Below are 17,500 nucleotides of genomic sequence, written 5' to 3'. Positions count from 1 at the left end.
TAACTTTTTAAAAGTAAAAAATCATTATTATTTGCAAAACCACAATTTTAAGAAATAATGAAAAAAAAAAAAAAAACATTTTTATACAAATGTCGAGAAAAGAAAGAAATTAATTTATGTTAAACAATAATAAAAAATGTAATATTAAGTTATGTAATATTAAATTTAATTATTTAATATCAAAAAACAGAACAAAAAATGAAACAAAATAGGCATTTCACAATACGTACATTTACAAAATAACACTTCTTGATTTGTTTTCTTAATTAGTTAATTAAACTTGTTTGGTGCTAATTTATTTTATTGCTATAGTTTAAAAAAATTAATGTCCTTAAATAAAGATAATTTTATGGTGTCAAAATCACGACAAGCCTATGTGCTAAACTGTTTTTATTTAAAACATACCCTAGGATATGACTTTATTTACTAGGATATTTATTTAGGATATTCATTACTTTCTTTATTACTTTCAATAAAATTGATTATATTGCTAAAATTATAACTAGCCGTCAATCTGGTCATCGAGTTGGAGATCATTTAGATCGTGTAATACCTATGACAATTTCTTTTTTTGCTGATGGAGACGATGAGCTTCGAGAAACATGTATTCAGGTATTTATTCACTTTTAATTATAATAATGTAATAAAGATGTACCATATTGGAAAAAAAAATAAGTTTTTTTAGTTTTACTTTTTTAGTCTGAAAAATCTAAATTTTTTTATCAAGATTATATCAAAAACATAAACATTTATTAGAATAGTACTCACACACGCACACACACACACAACACGTGCATTTTTTAAATACATGTATTTAAAAGAAATTCTTTTATTTGTTAGACACTTGAATCTTTTGTTTGTAAATGTCCTAAAGAAGTAACACCATATGTTGGCAAAGTAGGTTTTTTTCAAAAAGAATTTGTTTTGTATGCAATTAACTTTTTTTTTTTATTTAATTTTTTTTTTATTATGACTTTTTTATTTTTTAATATTTTACAGGTAAAAAATGCTAACATTTTCAGCTAAATATTTATTTAGTTTTCAATTTCAATTAAAAGTAAAGACTCTTTTATAGTTTCTTTTCATAGATAACTGATCTTTGTTTGGAATATCTTTGCTATGATCCAAACTATAATTACGGTGAAGATATCAATGATGGCTGTTCTCTTGATACAAATGATGATGAAGATTTCGATAATGAGTAAATCTTTTTTAAATAAGACATAATATTGATTTAAAATTATATATTATTAACACCAACTTATTCTGATTTAATAGAGACGAAGACGAATACAGTGATGATGATGATATGAGCTGGAAGGTTTGTTGTTTCTTATATTTTTAACAAGGAAGGTTGTTATTGTTGTTTCTTAAATTTTTGTCATAATAAAGATTTGTAAGGTTTTTTTTTTAGATAAGAAGAGCTGCAGCCAAGTGTCTTGGATCAATCATGAGTTCGCGTCATGAGCTTTTAAATGATTTTTACACATGGATTTCTCCTCGGTTAATTTCAAGATTTAAAGGTTTTACTTTTTAATTTATATTTTCTAGAATTTGTTGTTAAAATATGTTGATATAATTGTTCCTACGTTTAATTTTTTTTGTTTTTAAATGCACATATAAGTTCACATTGATTAATTATGTTAACTATGCTAACTTAATTATTTACTTAAATACTAAATATACTTGATTTAATTGTTTTTATTCAAAGTGCAGAAAATTTATAAAACTATTAGAAGACAAAATAATAAAATTTATTTTTTGTAGGTTTATAGTACATGTAGCTTTTTTTTAATTATTTTTATAGTACATGCAGCTTTGATTTAATTATTTTTATTCAAAGTGCTGAAAATTTATAAAACTAATAAAGACAAAATAATAAAATTTAGTTTTTGTAGGTTTTATAGTACATGCAGCTTTTTTTTATATGATAAAGGTTTTGCATTATTATGTTCTTGTACTAAAAATATTTGTAACATGCTTCACACATTGTAAATAATAAAAGTTTCGGAGATCACCAAAAACAACATTTTGTTGTAGGGCATTTCTCTAGCAAAAATTTTCTGTTTATTACCATTAATTTCCTTTAAATTGAAAATTTCTTGCACAATGTTATTAACAAAATCACAGTTACAAATAACAATTTGATTTAATTTGCTTTTTTAGTAATTTTAAATAATGCTTCTAATATCATTAAGAACTCTAATGTTTTTTAAGATTATAGAAATTTATTTGGAAATTCTTTTAGCATTATTAAACAAAATTATTCGAAAAGTTCTGAATTATTTCTTCAATTTTTAAAGCATGTTTGCTGTTAAATGAAACCAGTTAATAAAGTAATAAATACTTAAAATAAAAAGTTTTATTAGTCAATTTTTTAAAAGTTTTTTTAATCTTTAAATTTATTTTATTTTTGTTGTTTTACATTGTGTAAAATAAACTGAACTTATTTTTATATAAAAAAATTTATGTATAGAAAGAGAAGAAAATGTGAAAGCAGACATCTTTCAAACGTACATCTCTCTTCTTCGTCAAACGCGTACAATGGCATTAGGAGATAAAACAAAAGAAATCAATGATGGGTACAAAAAAAATTTTATCCTATTATATCTGGTTATTTTGTTTTTAATGTTTTTGTTTAAAAATACAGTTTAGACACATTGACAGTTTAGGCACTCTGACAATTTAGGCACTCTGATAGTTTAGCTGGTTAAATTTGCTATCTTAATGTTTAAGCATTGTTTTACATGTCATCAGGGAGTTTCATGTTTCAGTTAGACACCAGGGAGTTTCATATTTCATTTTAAACGTCTAGAAGCTGATTTTTTGGCAAATCTGTTTAAATATATATATATGTATTCTAGTTCTGTGTAATTGCAAACCATATTTTTTGTTAAGTTGTTTTTAAAATGCTAAATTAATTGAAAAAAATCATGCAAGCAATAAATTTGTGTATTTTTTTATGTTTGTCCGAATAGTTTTAAGATCGATATTTCCCGTTTTATGTAGTTAATCATTTTCAAAATAGTTGTCAAATAAGTTGGCATTTGTTTATATAAACTTGAGCTCAAATAAATCTATATAAACAAATACATATATAAAGAAATATATAGCTAACAATGTTGTCCACTTTAAACATCATACTGTAAGTGTTATAATGCATAAGCTCATTTTGAATTAGGTTTTGTAAGCAGTACATCATAGACAGGACTAGGCGTGCAATTGCACTCCAATCTTGACCACTCATGTAATTGTTTTGTTTTAAAAGCTTGACCATGGCTTTTTAGATAATTTAAAATGCACTGAAAAAAAAACCAACAAATTTTAAAAATTATAAACAGGCTAAACTATAAAATATATTTATATGATTATTTTTTATTTATTTATGTATTTTTATATATCAATCAAAAAAAGAATACATAAACAAATTAAAAAAATAATAATATAGTTAATTTTAATTAAACATTGAAAAAAATTAGATTTTTTTTTTTTTAAATTCTCCTAATACAAAAAATTTCAGTTATAACCTTTTCTAATGTTTTTATAATATGAGGTGAACTCTTTTAAATTAAAAAAACTTACATCCAATTATCATTTAATAAAAAACTTTATTTAGATGATCAAAAATTTTTAAAAAAAGTTTATTAAAATACATTCGTTGTCATTGTTTATAAAATTAAATATACAAATTGTTTTAAAATTATATTTATCAATAATAATAAAAAAACTTTTAAAATAAATAAAAGTGTTATTTAATATTTTATGATAATTTATTTAATATTATTTTAAAACTTTATTTATAAGCGTTTAGCTTAGTGTAAACAAATTTTGTTAGAAAAATTTCATAACATAACATGAAAAATAACTTTGTTATGTTTACTGTTACTATTAATTTATGGATTCATCAAAAAGTTTATTAAAACAATTGTTTTCATTGATATTTATAAAATTAATTGAATAAATTGTTTTAAAAACATTTACATTCATCGTAAAAAAAACTCTTTTGAACAATATAATATCTTTTGATAATTTAAATAAATGTCTTTTATAGTATACAATCTTTAAAAGCAATTTCTTGCTTTATTACCTCATAATTTAAAGCATTTTGAAAAGTTTTTAAAAATCTAAAAAGTTGTGGTTAAGTTGTCTCAAAAAAGAAATAAATGCATGGTCAGGAATAGAGTGCGATTACACGCCTATCCTGTCTACAACTGAAGCAGTGTCCAAAGCAGTACTCACACTTGGTGTTAATTAGCACAGTAAAGTCTATTATTTATGTTCATATCTAACTTTTAACCTTTCTTTAAATGCAGGGATCTAAAGTCCCAAAAAGATCTCTGTTTTTTACTTTTATTGAGCTCCTGGGTACAAGTCCCAGGAGCTCAATAAGTTCCAATGACATGGAATATATTGTTTTTAAGCCTGGAGATTTTACATCAGATTTTTTTGACACATCAAAACCATAAAAAGAGTTCTGTTGTGTGTTTTTTTATGTGTCTGTCTGTAGTACAATTTTATGGTTAAAAAATTTATGCTTTATGTACTTGTTATTTAAATAGACCTCTGAAACTGTTAAGCGAACAAGTTCCTACACTAATAAGATGCATTTATAAGCAACTTCAAGAAAAAAGTGTGAAAACAAGACAAGGGTGTTTTGAGTTGCTAACAGAATTAGTTACTGTATTGCCTGGAGCATTATCAAATCATATCGAGCTGATAGTTCCTGGTATTGCTTTTTCATTAAAGTAAGTTTTTTTGCTGTTTTGTTTTTTGAATATTTTTTGTTTGGAGTAATATTTTTGAACTTTGTTTTAAATGTTTTCGTTTTTTTTGAGGGATTTTTAATAAATTGTTATTAAAAAAGAAATCATTGTGTGTAATAGTTAACGTAATATAGTTTTTAATAAAATTTTAAAAACTATATTATTATATTTTTTGTTTTGTTGTGTTTTAATAATTTTTGGTCATATGAAAGTAATTTTGATAATTAAATCAAAAGTTTGATATGAATGAGTTTTTATTGAATCATTATTATTATGTAATAATTCGTGTTTTTTATAATAACTATTTTTTTATCATGCTACATTTTATAAAAGATTTTTTATTTTTTCTATAATATTTTTTAGTGACAAAAATTCAACATCAAACATGAAAATTGATACGCTGGCATTTTTAGGATTCATATTAACAAAGCACGAACCACAAATTTTTTTTCCTCATATTTCAAAGCTGCTGCCTGTAAGTTTTTTTTTTTTCATAGTTTTTAATTTTTTGGTTATTCATTTTTCTAAAACTATTAATAATTTTTAATTTTAAAATAATTAGAAAATAATAATAATAATAGTGGTGGTACTAATAACAATGGTAATTATTATTATTATTTTTTTTGGTTCTTTGTTTTCCTAATTAATAATTTTTTAATTTAAAAAAAATTTAAAGCAGTGGCAATAATACTAAATGAGTTGATATTATTTAATGAGATTTGTTAATAATATTATTTATGTTAATTTTTCAGGCAGTTATTGTTTCAATTAAAGACCCTTTTTATAAAATTGCTTCTGAAGCATTGATAGTTGCACAAAATGCTGTAGCTGTAATGTGCTTGCTTGGTAAATGTTTAAATTTATATATGTATTATGTCAAGCTTTTTGAGGAAAGGTGTGTTTAGGCATATAACTTTTTTTTGTTGATAACTTGACTACAACAATTTGCATATTTTGATAATTTGAGTGTTTTAAAATGCGCTAAAAAACCCAAATTAAACTAAAGAGAAAATAAATAAAGGATCAACTATAAAATGTTTTTTCTATGTCTTTTTAAATTTAAAACAAAACATATATGTTTAATAGACTTTGGAACAGATCAAAATTTCAAAGTTATTTAATCCAAACTTAAATATTTTGAAACTTAATTACTTAAAATTTTGAAACTTTGATCCGAAAAAAATAAAAAATAATAATGATAGAAAACACTGTTGTAGTGTGTACTTAAGCTCTTGTTGTAGTATGCACTAAAGCTCTTGTTGTAGTATTTACTAAAGCTCTTGTTGTAGTATGAATTAAACCTCTTATTTTTGACTATTTTCAATTGCAAAAACAAATATTAAAAATTTTAACAAATGATAATCTAACCAAGCATATTTAACAAAAATGATTTTAAATAAAAGAATTTCAAATTTATTTTAAAATTGTTTTGAATTATTAAATTATTTAAAATTTAAGTAAATCTTATTATGTTATTTTATATTTATTAAGAGAAATCTGTTTACTCTGAGTATTTACATGACCTGTACAAAGCAGTTTTTAGTCGACTTCAAGCAACTGATATTGATCAAGAAATTAAAGAAAAGTCCATCACCTGCATGTAGTACTTTTTTTTGTAGTGCAAATTTTCTTTTCAACTACTTGTATACAATCTATTGAACTGTTTAATAACCAAATATTTTTTGTTTTATAGGGCACAAATCCTGAGCTACATGGGAGATTCACTTTTGATGGAGTTACCCTCTTGCTTACCAATATATTTAGAGCGTCTTCAAAATGAAATAACTCGACTCACAACTGTTAAAGCTCTAATTCTGATTGTCTCATCTCCTCTAAAATTAGATTTGTCTTTACTTTTAAATGATGCTATACCAGTTATGTCTTCTTTTCTTCGTAAGAATCACAGAGGCCTGAAGTTATCTACATTAACATGCTTGGACACTTTCATACAAAACTATGGTATATTTTATAAAGTTTATAAATATAATATAAAATATAAATATATTTTGCATATTTAAAGCTATAGTATATTCTAAAAAGTTTATATAGAAACCTGTTAAAGAATTCAAAAATACCTGTTACAGTTTTTTTAGTTCTAGAAAAATATTTCTAGGTGGAGTGATGTCAATGAAACATTTTGAAGCTATTTTAAACGAACTTGTTTCTTTAATCAATGAAGGTGATCTTCATATCTCCCAGGTTAAATTTTTATCAATCTCATGATTATAAAGTAATCTGTTATAACAAGATAACAAAAAATATTTCTCATTATATTCAAGACAATCACTGTTTGTTCAAATACTCCATGCAGTGGTCATCCTTATTGGGGTGTCCCAAAAACAACATTTTTGTTTTTGGGACACTCTAAAAATGTCAATCCCTTAATGTGTTCTATATGGTAAAAAATACTATCTTTAAAAACTTTTTGAAAAAACCATTTTCAAGGGGTCAAGACCCTCAAGACCCTTGAACATTTAACAGGTTCCTAATATTATCACAAAAAAAAGTTCTTCAAAAGTGTTTCATGTTGTGTCTCAAATGAAGCAAAATTATATAAAGTTTTCAAAAATGATAGTTATATTATAAAAAACTTATTGATATTATTGTCAAAAAATTTGATAAAAATGCACTTTTTTTTTTTTAGTTAATAAGCATTTTTTACGGTGTTAAATCATATTTATTTTTATGTAATATAGTTATTATTTTAGAAATTTTCATATAATTTCGCTTCATTTAAAGCTCGACACGGTACACTTTTGTAGAACTTTTTTTTTTTGATAATATTAGGAACTCATTAAATATTCAAAAATCTTGGGGAGCCCTAAAAATATTTTACATTCAAAAAGTCTTTAAAGCAAGTGTTTTTTTTTATTATATAGAACATATTAAGGGGGTGACAAAAGATATTTTTCAAAAATGTTGTTTTTTGGAACACTCTACTTTTTATATTGTATCATTATATATATTTAATACTGAACCACTAATAATGAATTAATACTTCTTTTAATTTAAAATAACATTTTATGTGATATCAATTCTGGGATCCCGGAATCCTGTGATTCCGTACAAATTGTTGGTCCCAAAATCCCAAGATTAATCTCCGAAATTTCCTGGGATTTCAAGGTTGTCAAAAAAAAAAGTAAAAGCACCAAAAGTTCAATTTGTAATTAAGAAAATACTTAATACTTGATTGTTCTTAATAAAATGTAAACATGGAATTGTAGTTGCTTATTAGCTGTTTATCCTCTTTGCATTAATTTGAATTAATTTTATTGCTTATTATTATCATTTCGCTGCTTAGTAGCTGTTTATCCTCTTTGCAATGTTTTCTTTTTATTCTCCCTCTTGTGTATTTTATCATAAATGCAAACTAAAAACATTATTGCTTATCTGCAATATTATACTATATATACATTTTTTATGTTTAATCGCACATATTTTGTACGATTAAACATAAAAAAATGTATATATAGTTTAATATTAAAAATAAATATAATTTTAGCACTTACTAATTGGAAGATCAAACATTTTTAATAGAAGAAATACTTTTTTATTTTGAATTTTCTAATTTATTCTAATTCCAATGTTTGCCTGATTTAAATTTCATTTTTATGTCCACTTAATTTAACAACCAATTTGTGCGTGATTTACAAAAGTTTCATTAATGAAGTTATCAAAATACAAAAAGTTTATTAATCAGCAAAAGTTTACTTAATGTCTGTTTAATTGATGAAGTTATCCAAAAACATATGGTTTATTAAATAAAATTTTTTAACAACACTTTTCATGTATCCAAATTACCCCACTGGTGGGGTAATACGGATATTCATATTATATTTGATACATATATCACACTTATTACTTTTCACGTATTTAAAAAGTTAAATTGTATTGGTTATGTCTAGCAGTTTTCTTTTACTTACTGATACAGTCTTCTATTCAGCTTTATTCTTTATTCTTATTCTCTTCTTCTTGTAACCTTGCAATAACATCTTGTGATGTTAAAATTTCTCTCTTTTTGGTCTGGACGCGTGCTCGGCATTTTTTTGAATTTGCAAGTGCTGTCAGTGTAGGTTGAGTTGGGCTAGGTGTATGTACAGAATTGATTGCTCTCTGCAGGTTTTTTACATTTTCTTTTTTGTTAGACTCATCTGCTTCCTCATGCTTTGGTTCTTATTCACTATCTTTTTCATAGGTTTTGATTTGTCAACAGGGTAAAGACCACTACCATTGAAACTACTTTTCAGGAGTTTGTTATCTGTCTTACTGACAAGAGCTTTTAGTAAAGTTGGAAATACAGACTTGTCAACATTTGTATGTCTGCTTTCTCTTAACCAATTTTTAAGGATTTTCTTCCAATGGGATTTCAATGGAGCAAAAAAACCAACATCAAGAGGTTGTAATGCGTGACTTGTGTTTGGAGGTAAGCAAAGTAAAATTATATGATTTTCCAGAGCCTTTTTAACAGTAGTATATGTTATATGGCTGCTGTGTCCATCACACATCAGCAACACAGGTTTTTTATAATCCTTTACATGTATAATAAACCTGTCAATCCAACTTTCAAAAATATAGTCCTCCATCCAATTGGATTTTGTTACACCATACATTGCATTTTCTGGTCCATTTTGACACCATGCATCATAAAGGTGAATTGCTTTGTAGACAACAAAGGAAGGTAGACACTGACCATTTGCTGACCCACAAAACAGTACAGTATACATTGATTTTCCACATGATGGAGCAACGTAATAGGCTGTTTTTGATGTTTTATGAACAAAGATTTTTCCTGCTATAGGATCTATACGTAAACCTGTTTCATCTAAATTAAATATGCAATGTGGTCTAACAAATAAATTATTATCGTTTAATGTCTTCCCATATAACTCAAAAAAATTAGTTTTTAGAGAAAGATCATTAGCTCTTGCTTTTGTCAGGTTTTTTTATTCCAAGAACTACATTCCATCTTTTTTCAAAAGACATGCACCAGTCTTTCCCTGGCTTTTTATCTTTGAATGGAGTTTTTTTTGCCTGTAAATGTTATATAGGATTTAACCATCAGTTTGATATCTTCTCTATCTTGTGGAAAACCCTTATCAGCTGAGTACATCAGGGCTTCTACTATAAGATTTTACTCAGTATTATTTAAAACAAACCCATGACCGCTTCCAATTCTTTTGTCATTCCTTTGGATTTTATCATGGGATCGTTTGTGTAATGTCCCATAAGGAATTCCAGAAGACTTTGATACACTGTATACTGACTCTCTTTCCTTAACAAGCTGTATGGCCGTCATTAATTTGCTGTGATCATATGTACCGATAGTCTTGCGTTGGTATTCACGAGGCATAATAATTTAATTATAAAGTAAAGAGGAATACAAAAATAAAATATAAAACACTTAGATTGGAGTTTAAATTTTACCCTAGCCATTCAGGGAAAACAAATTTGAACTATGATCTTAATGTAATTAGTTCAGAAGCATAATATAAAATTATTATATGTAACTGAAAAATATATAATACTATATTAAAAAGCAAAAATGAGCATAAGTGTATATTTAAATGTCGTGTAGCTTATGATTTTGTAATAAAATACTATAATGTTAGTAGGATTTTATATATATCCATTTTACCCCACTATTATTTTACCTGTATACCCATTTTACCCCATTTTAGATTTTTGTTTATTTATCAATATGGATTAGAGAACTTATAAATTAAATTTTACATATTGTTACATCATGGTCCAACTAATAAATATACATCATTAAACTTACATAAGTAATATTACTAAAGTCTGCAGACAAAAGTTTTAAAACATGTTTTTTATACTTTTTTCAAAACAACATGTTTTACATATTAATTATTCATGTAAATCAAATATAAACATTGTTAACGCAAAAAAAAGAAACCAATTATGTGTAGAAACTGTTTGTATTTTCAAGTTTTAGAATTATGTATAGATAACTTACTCCAAGGATACTTATTGAATATATCCATATTACCCCAACAATCCATATTACCCCACCCTACCCTATTCGTTATTTTAAGTAGAAATTGTTTTTGAAGAGGAAGATTATATTTGAGATTCAAATGATTCATTGTTAATCGATGAAACATCTGAAGTTAAAATTAGGCACCAAATTATTGGTTATAACAAAAACGTCAGGAAAATTTTAAAAATGTTTAAAAGGTTTCCAAACTAAAATGAAAATTATTTACAAAAGTACATAAAAATTTAGAACAATCATCCATTTAATCATGGATTGCAAAACCTAATGGAGCAGCTTGTTGCTTATGCTAGACTAATTAGTGAAGTTAAAATTAAAGAAATTATTGTGTTTAAAAAGGCACTTCTAGATTTAGAATTGGATTCCAACATTGATAATTCAATTAAGATGAACAAGTAAGAATGTAGAATGGTATCTGATTTAGTAGTATTTTTAATCCCAATAAAGCAATTTTGGTAGCACTTTGTCGACAAGTTGCAACTTTAATTTCTTCTGAAAACTTATGTTGACAAAAATTAAAGAACAACAATCTGAAATCGGAAAACAATTATAGGATGCTTTGAGTCACTGAATTTAAGAGTGAAGAACACCGTTAAGGAGCTTAGTATATCTTCATGGCCAGGTTACTTCATAAAAAATCCCAGAAGTTTTTCTGCCAAATGAACAAATTAAATGAAGTAATGGAAAAAAGATTGGCAGCATTACTAACACAAGCTATAAAGGTAAAAAATAACTTTTAAAATTCAAAAAGAAATACTGTTATTTGAAAGTAGTAGCTTAAGATGTGATCACTTCAAAAATATGATTATATATAAAAAAATATGATTATATATTATCGATACGGCCAACAAGTATGGAGTTCGAAAGAGCATTCTCAGTTTTTATGTTCAAAAAAGTCAAATACGATTAAGCGATGAAATGATTGACTCTTTGATTTTTTAGGATAGTACTTTCAAAAATAATTATAATTCATTTATATTCATGCATGTTCATATTATTTTTAGTTATTATTTTTATTTACTACTGTGTTATCATTTTAAGGTATTGTTTTATAATTTAAATTACTTAGGTTTATTAATGAATGAAATACTTTATTTATATCACAATTAAGTTAATCACTTTTAAAAATTTAATAAGTACTTAAAATGTTAGTTCTTCTTATGCTTCTCTTTCTACAATTGTGTTTTTTTCTATTCAATCTCGGGATTTCCCGGGGACAACTTTTTCAATCCCGAAATCCCAGTATTGAAAATGTCCAGGATTTTTGCCATTCCTACTAGTATCAACAATTTTAAACAGTTTTTAGTTTGTTATTTTAAAAACTAATTATTTTATTAAGTTTTTATTTTATATAAAATAATTTATGGATTAGAAATGTTATTACCAAATGTCTATTAATATTTAGTAACAACATTTTTAATCCTTAACAGAATGATATAAACAATATTTTAAACAATTTATTATTTTAAAATTATTAAAAAAATTATTTTAATCATTATTTTATTTATTATTTTTTAGCTTGTTCTTTGTCTACTCACTTCTATGATAACTAAAAAGAAACAGTTAATGCCTATGGTATTCTTTTCCATTATTTTTTTCAATATTTTGTTCAAATTTCTTTTTATTTTTTGCTGTTTTATTAATTTTGTTATTAAATTATATTTATTGTCACTAATTTTTTTCAGCTCTTACTTTGTATGATATATATATATATATATATATATATATATATATATATATATATATATATATATATATATATATATATATATATATATCTTTATTGTTTGCTGTTGACAAAATCTTACCATTAATTCTATTTAATTCCTGCTTGGTATAACATAAATTTAATGATGTTTTTACTCAAGCCCAACTTTGTTTTTCATATTAAAGTAAATGGGATATATTTAGCATACTTTTTGGTCATTTTTGTGAGCAAAGTATATGGGCATTTTTAACTTACACACGCAATAACTTTATCAAATATTTGCATATTTAAACTGTAAATTTAATTTTTAACTATTCTGTATGAAAGTTGTTAGTCTAAAGAATAAAATAAACTAAAAAGTTACTAAAAATGCCACTTAACTTACCTAATACAGAAAACAAGGTAAAAAAATTGCTTCAACTTTTAGGTCAGGTTTCTGCAAATCAGTAAAGCAGTTTGTATACATATGTATTACATAATGATGTAATTCATTTTGTAAACAACAAAAACTTAACGAAAAAACGCCAGAACTTTAGTAAATGCATGCAGTTTTAACTTACGTTACACATATTTAAAATATAAATGTGGTTTAACTAAGCATCATTATTGAAAACTTTAAATGTAAAAATGTAACATTTAATATTCTTTCACATATATTATTAAAAAACTTAAATTTAAAAAAAAAAAAAAAACTTCATCATGTTTTTGTAAACTTACGTTACAAGAAAATTGCAAAAGTTCTTTCATTATTTTCTTGAATTACATATACAGTAGAATCTCTATAATTTGAATTTTATGGGGAAAAATAAAAGTTCGAATTAGAGAGATTTTCGAAGTATAGAAAGTTGATTTTTCTTAAACGCATTTCACGGTGACTTTGCATTTAATCAAATTATGGAGGTTTTTGAATTAAGGAGATTCGAATTAGAGAGATTAAACTGTATTTTATAAAGTATAAAATCTGACCAACAACAAATTGAACATGTTAGCTCAATTTTCACGCTAAATTAATTGCAAATTGCGGATTATGCAAATAAATTCATGGTTGAAATAACATTTTGCAAATATCTTTTTTTATAGTTCAAAAATAAAAATAACTTTCAGAAGCAAAAAAATGACTTAAATAAATTAATTTTAGTACTAAAGGTATATTTTAAATAATCTTTCTTGTGTCTACGTCAATATTAATTTGTTAAAAGTTGACGAAAAAGAGAATAAAATTTGACTACTTTTTTATTTTTTGCTTTGACATTGCCTACATATATATATATATATATATATATATATATTTTTTAATTTCAATTCACCTCCTCAAGGCTATGAAAGCCACTACAGCAGAGGAGGCTTTAGTTGTGGTTACATAAATATATAACATTTAGTTCCACCTACTTAATAATCAACTGAAACTTTTCCTTTTTTTCATCTATTGTTTTTTACTATTATATATCTGTCTTAAATGTGTCAAAGTTAGATTCTGCGTATATAGCTGAATATGGTTAAATGATGATGATGGTGATGATGATGATGGTGATCATGATGATCATGATGATAAAAAAAGCAGAATAAGGTTTTCAAGTTTAAAAACGATATATCGCATATGCACTGACAATGTCAAGAAAAGTCTTGAGTACTTGACCAGTAGAAAGACCATCAAAAGGTTTGAAAATGAACCTCCAAGTAAGTGCATCTGTAAAGCTTCTGTGTCCTTGTTAATTAGTTATGTGTGCTATGATTTGTTAAATCGTTTGCCAGAGTACCACAAAAATAAAATTCCCTGCAAACATCATTTAATGGGCTACAGTTGCGTTTTTTGTACTAAGTGCAAATTATTTTTGTGTTTGACATGTAGAAAAAGCTGTTTCCAGGACTTTCATAAGAAAGAATTTTATGCTCAGGGTCTTTTAGAAATCAAAAAATCAAAATCAACTATTATTAAAACTTGGATTCTGATTTTATCTTTCACATTGTTTCTGTGAAAATAAAAAAGACTCTTAAATTTTCACAAGTCTAATTGCCCCTTTACCTCTATGTGCACCCCTCTGAAATTCTTTGTTGAGATTAATTTATTTCTTAATCTAGTAATTGATATTGAAAAAGTACTGTAGTGGAGATAAGTTAAATTTAATAAATGCTCTGTATATTTATTTACCCTATTTAAACATAGTAATGCAAACTTTTTACAAAAATTTGTCTTTTACCTTTATCGTTAACATAATGATTCAATGTTGCCAAATGGCAACAAATTAAATTTAGGTGCTATAACTTTAAAAAAAAAAGTTTTTTTTTTTATTTTGATTACTTAAAAATATTGATTATAAAAAGTAAAAATAAATTATTTATTTTTATAGTCAATCAATAAAGATATATATATATATATATATATATATATATATATATATATATATATATATATATATATATATATATATATATATATATATATATATATATATATATATATATATAGCATAAAATCAAATATATATATATATAGAATATAAGGTATATATCATTTCTCAATTACATATTGCATATATTTTTATCTTTTTTTTTTAGATCAAAAGTAATGTTTTGCCAGTGGCACTTTATCTCACTAGATCTCCTTTGCTACAAGGTTGATTGTTTTGTATAAAAACTCTTTAACCCTTACTCTACATATTCTATACAATGACTAAAAATACAAAATCCCTTACTCTATAGAGTCTATACAATGAGAAATACAAAATCCCTTACTCTATAGAGTCTATACAATGAGAAATACAAAATCCCTTACTCTATAGAGTCTATACAATGAGAAATACAAAATCCCTTACTCTATAGATTCTATACAATGAGAAATACAAAATCCCTTACTCTATAGAGTCTATACAATGAGAAATACAAAATCCCTTTCTCTATAGAGTCTATACAATGAGAAATACAAAATCCCTTTCTCTATAGAGTCTATACAATGAGAAATACAAAATCCCTTACTCTATAGAGTCTATACAATGAGAAATACAAAATCCCTTACTCTATAGATTCTATACAATGAGAAATACAAAATCCCTTACTCTATAGAGTCTATACAATGAGAAATACAAAGTCCCTTACTCTATAGAGTCTATACAATGAGAAATACAAAATTTGAAAAAAAAATGGTGTTATTTGTTTTTAGGCAATGCATTGAAATCTATGTTGTCCTTCCTAACGCATTTTGTTTCTAGTGAAGAAATAGAGTATCAACCACTGATAGAGGTAATTAACTCTATATGTGTTTGTATTGGGTGTTTGTACTAGATGTTTTTATTGGGTGTATTTGCATTAACATTTAATATTTTGCCTTATTCAGATGTTAACTGAAGTTATTTATCATCCAACCTGTAAAACTTCCAATTTAGTTGTCCACAAAATGGTTTTTTTTCTTTTTTATTTTTCTCTTTTTTTCATTTTTTCTTTTTTAATAATTTTAAGAACTATGCATGTGTTTGTCCAATTTTATTAGTATTTGTATTTAGGCGTTTTACTCTATTGCAAAATGTGCTGCAGCCATTACATTAGCCTGTAAAGCTCAAGCAGAAAATACAATTTTAAAGTTAATATCAGATATTAAGGTTATAATTAACTAAACTTTTATATTTTATACAACTTTATATTTAACTTAAATTAAGTAATATATATATATATATATATATATATATATATATATATATATATATATATATATATTTTAAAAATAATAGTAATAATAATTAGAGATTAAAGTGTCATCTTTACAACAATAACAATAGTGATGAAGTAATTCAGAAGCACTGAGAAAGTTTACTATGAGTTTTTGAAATCATCTACAAAAAGTTCATATTTTAGTCTTTTTTTGAATGTTTCTAATGTGGTTGAGTTAAGTGTGTATATAGACTAGCCATTCCATATTCGAGGTGCATTTATGGAGAAAGACTTTGATCCTAGGGAAGATTTGATAGGCGATGAGTATGTTAACAACTGTCTGATGATTTTGTGCATTGTTTTGAAATTTTGGGTTTCTAGATATTTGAATAGATATGCAAGAAATTTAGTTTTTAAATAGATATGCAGGAGATTTGGTTTTTAAAGTTTTATATGTAACAACTGATATTTTATAAACTGTTCTTTGATGGATTGGTAAATAGTGAAGAGATTTTAGTATTTTTTCTGATTTTAAATGAAAAGGAGAATGAGAGACAATGGGAGATAAGCTATATTGAGTACGTTGGAGTTTTTTAAAATTTGTTTTGTAAGAACCTGATAAAAGACTGTTACAATAGTCAAGTTGAGAGTTAATAATGCCACAAACAATTTTTAGCTGCTTTTTTGGTGAGACATTGACATATGTGGCAAAGAGCATGAATATGGTAGTTGCAGGATTTAACAGTGCCATTTATATGTTGGTCTAAGAAGAATGTTAAATCTAGGGTGACACCTAGGATTCTCACTGAATTGACTGTAGTTAGTATTATTCCAGAGAACTTAATTTTGGAATCATTTTTAAATTTTCCAATTTGTTTCCCAGACCCAAATAAGATAACTTCTGTTTTGCTCGGGTTAAGTAGAAGTCGACTTTCTAGAAACCATTTTGTGACTGCATTAACACATTCAGTGATTTTATTAATGTTATCTTTTCCTGGACTAATAAAAGTATATAATTGGGTATCATGGGCATATTGATGATGATTTATGCTATATTTAGCTATAATATGATATACGTGTGAAACAAACATTGAAAATAAAAATAGGCTTAATACACTACCTTGTGGTACTGCTGTTGAACTCGTTGACAATCTAGATGATCTAGATTTTGTTAAGCCTATAGAAACAAAGGAATTTCGAGAGTGCAAGTATGATGATAGCCATTTTAGTGCAATATCTGTGCATAAAGCATTGCATTAGAGGTGTGATTTTCAGTTGAGAGACAAAAAACATTAGCTTAAAGACTATCATGATGAAAATCACAAAAGGTATCCTAGTCAGCCATAAGGTAAGAAGTAAAATAATAGTATGATG

At 25.1% G+C, this 17,500-nt stretch overlaps 1 protein-coding gene across 1 annotated transcript in view; it reads left to right on the top strand.

Moving 5' to 3' along the window:
- The window catches only part of LOC100212111 (cullin-associated NEDD8-dissociated protein 1), a 63,052-nt gene that overhangs the window by 26,976 nt on the left and 18,576 nt on the right, over positions 1-17,500 (top strand). The window contains exons 8-24 of the mRNA XM_065795363.1: positions 507-612; positions 841-897; positions 1,089-1,201; positions 1,279-1,321; positions 1,415-1,523; positions 2,477-2,582; positions 4,560-4,745; positions 5,127-5,238; positions 5,516-5,609; positions 6,255-6,363; positions 6,457-6,722; positions 6,877-6,962; positions 12,295-12,351; positions 15,041-15,098; positions 15,642-15,721; positions 15,816-15,878; positions 15,982-16,077. Of these exons, the coding sequence (XP_065651435.1) occupies positions 507-612; positions 841-897; positions 1,089-1,201; positions 1,279-1,321; positions 1,415-1,523; positions 2,477-2,582; positions 4,560-4,745; positions 5,127-5,238; positions 5,516-5,609; positions 6,255-6,363; positions 6,457-6,722; positions 6,877-6,962; positions 12,295-12,351; positions 15,041-15,098; positions 15,642-15,721; positions 15,816-15,878; positions 15,982-16,077 (1,741 nt within the window). The remainder of the gene's footprint in view (positions 1-506; positions 613-840; positions 898-1,088; positions 1,202-1,278; positions 1,322-1,414; positions 1,524-2,476; positions 2,583-4,559; positions 4,746-5,126; positions 5,239-5,515; positions 5,610-6,254; positions 6,364-6,456; positions 6,723-6,876; positions 6,963-12,294; positions 12,352-15,040; positions 15,099-15,641; positions 15,722-15,815; positions 15,879-15,981; positions 16,078-17,500) is intronic.

Source organism: Hydra vulgaris, chromosome 04 (assembly GCF_038396675.1).
Source record: "Hydra vulgaris chromosome 04, alternate assembly HydraT2T_AEP".
NCBI classification, from domain to species: domain Eukaryota; kingdom Metazoa; phylum Cnidaria; class Hydrozoa; order Anthoathecata; family Hydridae; genus Hydra; species Hydra vulgaris.
Note: the sequence above shows the minus strand (reverse complement) of the source record. Positions and strands in the feature narration are given on the sequence as shown.